We start from the raw sequence: 8749 nt of genomic DNA, 5'->3' as shown, positions 1-8749 counted from the left end.
GATTACTGCAGGAATTCCCCGTGTTGATAAGATGGCACTCAAACGGAACCGTTTTTTTGTGAGACGCTATAACCCGTAAGTCCTTCAATGAAACAATGATTTAAGGCTTCATCGCGTGACCATGCTGCTCGACAAAAACGTCATTGTGCAGTGAGACATGACGAAGTGTAGTCCTACATTTCCATGCACTCTCAATAATGTCCTAACTGGAGTACTGTACTCCAGTTGAACCGGCGACCTCCAAACAGCGTAACGGGTCTGGGGTGATAACAAACATGGGACTTCCTCGGACACATAAAACCAATTGACCCAAGACAATGGATACAGTTAAGTCAGGTCGGCCGCTTCAGACAGTCGGGTTACATTCTGTATCGATACGCCGTTGCCATGTGAGATCACAACTGGAGAGAGTGTGTCATGTCTTCGTTTGACCTCAGCCTCCACATCAGAGCGTTTCTCTGGTTGCTGTGGCAGTCAGTGCATTTGCATGCCTAATATTGGGATAAGCGGCCCTTTGCCTTGGGCCTCCATCATTGGCTGATCAGTGCCGGAGCACAGTCTGAGGCTGTCCAAAGAATCACTTTTTCCATTATTCTGATTATTCGCGTTGTGTGACCGCATGACAAATCTAAGCCTCAATGGAAAGACATCAATTCTAAGTGGCGACTATTAATGACCTACAAATCAAACTCAGTGCGCTACCGTCCCTCTTAGCGATGACAGTGAGTGAACGCTGTCCCTCCGAAAAGGCTCACTGACAGGAATCAACACCAGACCAAATACTACAGTGACAAAGAGTGTGTGTGAAAGTGGCACATCCCTTGAACACAAACCACCACAGAGCAAACTTCTTCGTTTCACTCCTCATTTTCTCTCTCATCCCTCTTTCTCTCCTCGTCCTATTCTCTGTTCTCTTTCTCTGTTTGTCCCTGTGATCTAGAGGTGCAACAGTTAATCGAACTGATTGATTAATTGATCATAAAAGATCATCATTAATCAATACATGACTAAATGAATCAATTAATAATATCAGTATAGGAGAAAAAATGACATAAATAGTGAAAAATAACATAACTTCACAGCGTGTCACATTGCAACACATTGTGAGTTTTTAGATCTGCCAAAATAATGCAGAAGTGCTTAATCGATTATTCTATTCGGGGAATTATTCTACGTTGGAGTGACAGTCCCACCTCAGCTGGAGTTCCTGGTAATACACAGCATTATACACACAAACCAGTGCTAGTTACTCATGAACACACACGCACGCATGCACAGTCTCACACACACACACACACACACACACACACACACACACACACACACACACACACACACACACACACACACACACACACACACACACACACACACACACACACACACACACACACACACACACATAGATACACTCACTTCAAACAACAAACCTGAAGAAAAACAAATATGCACGTCCAAACCGAAAATGTCACGAATCTGGCATACATTTTCAGGAACAAACAAAAACGACGTGAATAAACATGTGTACACACACGCATACATACATTCAGTACACACACATCAAAGCCCAGATACATATACATACATACCCCACGTAGGAAGAATCTTGAAGACAGAAAACATGCATGCATATGCAAACAAATACAAACACACACTGAACACACCACAAACGTCGGCTTACATTACAGATTAAGGCTTTACTGGATAGAAAGAATTGAGAGAGATCAAGCCCATCTGGGACGCTCACAAATGCCTCTCTTTGGCTACTTTCTCTAGAAAAAGGACAAATGGCATCTACATTCATAAAACAAGGGTACAGTTCACTTCCATGTCCTATGACATCTTGCAATGGGGTTTTATCACTGTCTCTTGGATTAGGAAGAAAGAACCCCCCCCCCCTCTCCCCAGAGTTCTGTTCCTCTGCAAACATACATGACTTGTGAATAGAGAGATTATAAGTGTTGTTTTATTTTTCAAATGTGAGATTCTTTTGAAGGATTGCTAACATTAATAACACAATAATATGGCAGTGTGATTAATCGTCTGGGTGAAGGGGTGTTGTTGTCCCTTAATGAGACAATCTGCTCGTTGAGGCCTTTTAATTTGGCAATGAACAGGCACATCTTAGCAGAACAAAAACAGACTTAGTTCATTTAGATTTTAGCCTCAACTGGTTTTATACAATATACTTATTATTCTATCAACCCAACCCCCCCTCTCTCTCTCTCTCTCTCTCTCTCTCTCTCTCTCTCTCTCTATCTCTCTCTCTCTCTCTCTCTCTCTCTCCCTCTCTCTCTCTCTCATGTCTCTACTCACTGTCAGTATCCAATAAAGCAGAGAATGCAAAAAAATAACTAAATTAATTCCATTCAGAAAACTAGGACAAATATAGAAAGGCTGATATAAGTGAAATAAATCTGCCTAGTGTGGCTGCAAGAGGCGAGGAAAAGTGGAGACAGACATATTTTATATTTCCCGTGTTTGCCTCAAACAGTAAAGTAAGCCGACAAACCCTTGCATGTTAACAAGCAACTAGCCGCAGTAAGGAACGTGAGGGCAACAACACATAGCGGCCCCCGAAGGGACAGGCGTGCGTGATAGAAATGTATTAGATAAAGACACAAGAGCCGGGCGGGCAGGAATGGACCCTTTATTTTTCTTCTTGTTGTTACAATCACTTTAACAACTCGTTGTTCATCACCTCGTCTTGCATAAACATCACAAGCCACGAGCAACACTAAACAGCCCTGTCAGTCCATGTCAGAACTCACAAACCCTGCAGTTTCCCTATCCATCCTGCCCAGTGCGGCTCCGCTCCGCTCAGCCGTCCATAATCACCACCCCTACCTCAGGCCTTTCAAGTGGCAGGTAGACTGGGGCCAGATATGCTGCTACCGCCTTGCTACCAGACCCCTAATTACAAGGGAAGCAGCAACAAGTGAGCATTGTGTGGAGCCTTCAAGACACATGAGGGAAAGAAAGTGCTCTTTATCTTGTATACCCCCCCCCCCCCACACACACACACACACACACACACACACATAAACACACTAGGAGCCATGAAAAGAAAAGAAATCGCTGAGAATCTCTGTGGTTGGCACTCCAAGGTTGTTGAGGATAACGCCAACCGTGGAGAAGGGTGAGAGGAGAGGAGAGGAGAGGAGAGGAGAGGAGAGGAGAGGAGAGGAGAGGAGAGGAGAGGAGAGGAGAGGAGAGGAGAGGAGAGGAGAGGAGAGGAGAGGAGAGGAGAGGAACAACAAGACAGAATGAAAATAAAAGTCAAGCAAACAGAGCATAAAACAGGCAGACGTACTACAGTTCTGCTGTAAGTGGAGGGTGAAGGAGGTGGAGACACATTGATGAGCCAGACATACCATTACGCTTTGCTCACATTGTTTGTCTGACACCATGCCGGATGTGCCATGTTATGCAATGACAACTATGAGGAGACTACGGTGGTAAACTTTCAAAGAACTTTTTAAAGTAAATACGAGCTTACTCCCTCTCTCGTATTCTCCATCAAATTATAGGATGGGGCGATAAGTACTTGGCACAGCATGACGAATACAATGGGACATAAACGTTGATGTGCACTCAGAAATGAGGCTTAACGCGGACGAGCCCACATGCATTTAACATGTAATGTGTGGAAGCACTTTTCCAAGCGTGCGCACACACACACGCACACTCACAAGCACGCACACGCACACGCACATGCACACACACACACACACACACACACACACACACACACACACACACACATTTTATAGTGGAAAAGGGAGGCCCCTAAAAGTGCAAGTTGCCATTGTGATATTTTCTCCTGAAAAACAAAAACTTCAAAGGCTGCTTTTTAATCAATGGAGACGGCTGTATTTTGAAAAGCACTAAGAAAGCTCAAAGCCTCTCTATCATTTTAATCTCCAGAAAATAGATTTGTGAAACGGCACATTCATATACGCACTCTGTATGAAGACGTCCACTGTTTAATAATGTCTGTTTTATGGCAGCATATTTCTAGAAACAGGATTATTCACTGTGACAAACTATCGTATATAATCACTCATTACCATCTGAAATAATTTGTCCAATTAAGCTTGGCTATTGGTCCTAATGGCTGTGCTGTCTGCTATACCAACTAATATCAGTACATTCTCTAATTTCTAATAATTTGTACCTTTTGAAATTCCCCACAGGTTATTTTTGATGCAGAGCAGTAAACTTAAAGCCTCTATTTAGAGAGTGACAAGCTGTTATAATTCACACATATGGGGGAAAAAATATTCACATCATGATGTGCACGTCAGTCATCCTAATCAAACAAAACAAAAATTCTACTTTTTCCACATGAATCTGCGGCTACTTTATTCGACTTCACTCGATTTTAAGTGCTGTTTTGATTTATGAGACAGAGGGGGAGGAAGAAATAGAGGAACAGTTCGGAACACTTGTAAAGTTCTCCGCTGATTTGCAGTGACATCCGTGTAATCCCATTGATCTCAGATTCTAAGTGCGTTGTCAATGCAAGTCTGTGCATCCAAGTCATATTATCGCTGTGTCAAATTACAGGCACGCGTTAAAACACAGAGCCAGGCAATTTGAGGCAAATGCCGGGTTATTCTGGTTCCGCTTTGTGGTGCGTGTGCTGGAGGTGAATTCTGGTGGGGGGACAACGGATCAACTACTCAACCCTCTAAATACCATGGATTCAAAATTTAGTCTCAACCTGCTTCATCGCATGACGACTACCCTTGTCTTATGTTACAGTAAAATATATTTTTTTATGTTTTAATTTTTTTAATTAAAGGAGGAAAACTGATCAACTGTAGTGTAGAACCATGCAATTGTCACATTGACTTTTCACTTCAGCCTATTGGGAAATATTTTACATTTATAACTGAGTGGTAAAGTGGTAGCATTATCTTCATCGTTTGATATTTAAAAACTTCACAGTTTAGCTTCTAGAGCTAAACTGTAACAATCTAACTAGTATGGAGCTGATGATAATTCTCAAACAACTGCTTTGGGCTCGAGCATACAATGGATTCTAAACGGGGACTAAAAAACGTACTCATACTGATATGGAGACTAAACAAAAAATTGCAGATCTACAAGCTCACAGTGCGTCGCATCCGCGACACGTTGTGCCCACTCGGTGTGATGTGACCAGTGTAAAAAAGCTAGACAGACAGACAGACAGACAGACAGACAGACAGACGGACGGACGGACGGACGGACACAGTTTGAAGTTGAACTTACCGATGGTGACCCTGAGCTGTTTTGTAGATAGGGGTCGGGCAGCATCAGGAACGGGTAGCTCTGGTACGTCTTATACATGCCTCCATCTTGTTTAGACACTGCCGTGAGTGAGACACAGGCAGCAAGTAATACAAAAAAACATTAGTCAAGTCAAGTCACCTTTATTTGTACAGCACATTTAAAAACAACAGAAGTGCTGTCCATTCAAATCAACATCATGTAGACCTCAAAATTAGAGACCACACAAAACCATTTTAAAATAAAACATAGAAGAGACATTAGGAGAGGATAAAAACATTTGTTTTTGTTTTTTTGTACTCTAATGTCTCAGACTTGCAGACAACCAGGGACTTGACATTAACTTGGTGGCATTCTGTCACACTTGAAACAAAAGTCTCACAACAGTCACCTGGGGAGATTAACAAGGCTTAACAAGCGACATCTCCTGTAGATGAAGTGTTATTATAACACTTCACCACAATGGTCACAAGGCTAGCTCTTATTTATTACAGGCCAGGGTCTCTACAAGTGGATCAGCTATAACTAGTTTATAAGTGGTCGGTGGTGTGTGAGAAACATCCATCCCCCCACCAGTGGTGTAAAGTAACTAAGCACATTTACTCAACTAAAATGTTTAGGTATTTTTACTTTACTGGCGTATTTCCAGTTTTCAGTACTTTTACTTCTACTCCAATACATCTCAGAAGCAAATATTGTACTTTTACTCCACTACAATTATTTGATAACTTTAAAAAGTTACTTTGTAGATTTTGATAAATATACATTAACCACTTCAACCCTATATATTTCAGCTATTTTCAAATGATTTTTATACATTTGAAAACGTGTGAAATGGGAAATTCTGCTTAATGAGTACTTTCTACTTTTGGTACTTTTAAGTACATTTTGATACCAATACTTTTGTGCTTTTGTGCTCTTTTGAATTCCGGACATTTACTTGTAACAGAGTATTTCTGCATTGCGGTATTGATACTCTTACTTACAAGTAAAACATTTGAGTACTTTTTCCACCACTACCCCCCACCGCGTCCGTCCGGCCGTTTGAAGCCACTGAACCGACAGGCTAAAAGTGTAGACATGCAGGCAGCTAAAGCTTTTTCTGTAAAAGTCAGGTCACAAGTTGCTGCTAGTCTAGTCTTGGCCACGGGTGTGAAACAGTCACAAGTGTTGCCATGTCCGCTTATTATAAGCGACTTTGGGCTAGCCTTTCTGTAAAGTTGCTTGTAAAAATTGGTAGTTGCGCCGCGGGTTGCGGTTTTTGGGGCTTGTTTCTGTAGCTGCTTATTGGGGCTTGTTTCCACATTTTTTTTTTATTATTTGAGAAAATGTTTTGTGCCAGGGGAGCATTATGTGTTGTTAGAATGTTTAATCCCCCCCCCCCAAATATTCGACATTGTATTGCAAGAGTTTTGTAAAATAGCAGATCTACAAGCTCACAACGCGTCGCATCGTGTCGCTTGTAGATCGTCTATTTTCAAATAGCCGATGCATGATATCTAAAGTGTGGCTTCCTTTGGGGCTTGTTTTTCTAGACCCGGTTGCTCATTTCTCTCACAACATCTGGCAACGCTGCTTCAGACCATTTAACGCAAATGAAGACGTGCTGAACTTTGCAGGACTGTACTTTAGATATAATTGACGAGCATTTTACGTTTCGCATTTAAAGATATCAATATATCAAAAGAAGCGTCCTTCTTTTAGTTCTCTTCTTACCTCCGTCCAGCTGGTGGTCCCTGTGACTGTGTTTGTCCGGGTATCCCCCTCTCTGTTCGGCCTGATGGCCCCGTCTGACCGCCTGCCAAAAAAGGTAGGACGATGAGGATTGACTGACATTTGACAACAAGCGTGCGTTGTCTGTTTCACAACAAATCAACACAAACACAAAGTTTTGCAACAACATCATTCATACATTAACCGATTGAGCTAGTTTCGCATCCATGGTTGTCAATGGAGAGGATGTTTAAAACAATATAGATATAAACACGTTTTCCCTAATTTTTTTTTTATCACAGTGGTTGTGAGCATGTAAAAAATCCCCAAAAAGTCAATAGACAAAACGTGGTTCTAAATTGCCTTGGATCACGAGTCACGACTATCATAGATGTAGGCTATTTGATCGAGTTTGACTTTTACTTAGACATGCAAATGTAAAAATCGATAAAAACACATCTATGATAGTCTTGAACCTATAACGTTTTGGGAAAATTCAATACAAATATTTGAATAATAATATGATAGTCTTGAACCAAGGCTATAAATTGATCCTAACAACGTCTGTAACTCTGACAGCGTACATTTGTATACTGTCAAGAGTTAAAGGGGGTCCTTGAAATGTAAAAGTTTTTTAAGAACCACTGCTTTAACATAGCCTTGGATCAAGACTATCATAGATGTATTTGATCGATTTTTACATTTGCATATTAGATATCTCTATGATCAAGCAAAAGTCAGACTCAATCTATGATAGTCTTGATCCAAGGCTAGCTTTAACACGCACACTCATTCACCCACACACACACTCTCTCTCTCTCTCTCTCTCGGAGAGGGAGGAGAGAGTCTCTCCCCCCGTGCATGCCACCGGCACCTACCGGACTTTGATGTATCTCCGACTCGTTGACCAGGGACGACTTGAGGTCGGCCAGGTCTCTCTCCGTGGTGAACGCGTCGTTCTCCTGGTGGATCTTCTCCTCCTGCTCCCCCTCGTCTTTGAAGGCGATCATCTCATCGTTGGCTCCCAGGTCGTCTCCTCCGCCGCTGCTCAGCTGAGGCATGTTTAATACAACAAACCCCCAGAAGAAAAAAAAACACAAAAAAAAGGATGTAATAATCTTGCTCTGGCGCTGGCTGGCGCTCCTTTGATCTCTCCTTGAAGTGAAACTTTTCTATTAAATAAAGATCTCCTCTTCTTTCTTTTAAAGTTCTCTCTCCTGTCCCGGGGACGGGCGAAAAAAAAGTGCAATCGTAAGAAAGTTTTTGTCTTTTTTTGTTGTTGTTGCTTGTTACGCTGCTATAACGCGATGGTTGGTGTTGGTGGCCCCAGCAGCGAGTTGTGGGCTAATGTTCCCCCGGCAGCAACAAACAGAGCATTTGAGCTCCTAGACAAGGCGAGGAGACCGACATCAAACGGGCCGAGCGGCTGATTGACACATTCAATGACTTGTTGGGGGTTGTACGATTGTTTCTACTGCACCGAGGCTGCCTCTTAAAGGGACAGTGCAGCCATTATTATTCATGACCTTTAACACTTCACTTCACCAAAGGGGAGGAAGCTAGACCTGAGGCCGATTCTACTACAGTAGTTCTCACACTTTTTTCAAGATTTTTTTGAAAAAATGTTCAAAAATAGCAGATGTGCAATTGACGCGCTGCAAGCTTGTACATCTGCTATTTTTGAATATTTTTGAAAAATCTTGAAATCTTGACCTGAGGCAGAGTCAGTAGTTCTCACACTTTCAAGATTAAAAAAAAT

General features: G+C 42.0%; 1 protein-coding gene across 5 annotated transcripts in view; it reads right to left on the bottom strand.

Moving 5' to 3' along the window:
- The window catches only part of tcf7 (transcription factor 7), a 55723-nt gene extending 47319 nt beyond the window's left edge, over positions 1-8404 (bottom strand). For all 5 annotated transcript variants that reach the window (XM_080435617.1, XM_080435618.1, XM_080435620.1 and 2 more), the window contains exons 1-3: positions 7869-8404; positions 6994-7075; positions 5260-5357 (exon numbers count right to left, since the gene is read on the bottom strand). In XM_080435617.1, the coding sequence (XP_080291743.1) occupies positions 5260-5357; positions 6994-7075; positions 7869-8051 (363 nt within the window). In that variant the 5' untranslated portion in view covers positions 8052-8404. The remainder of the gene's footprint in view (positions 1-5259; positions 5358-6993; positions 7076-7868) is intronic.
- Positions 8405-8749: the final 345 nt, after the last annotated feature.

This window comes from Gymnoscopelus braueri, assembly GCF_963280865.1.
Source record: "Gymnoscopelus braueri genome assembly, chromosome: 8".
Taxonomy (NCBI): domain Eukaryota; kingdom Metazoa; phylum Chordata; class Actinopteri; order Myctophiformes; family Myctophidae; genus Gymnoscopelus; species Gymnoscopelus braueri.
The sequence above is the reverse complement of the archived record's forward strand: the minus strand, read 5'-3'. Positions and strand labels throughout refer to the sequence as shown.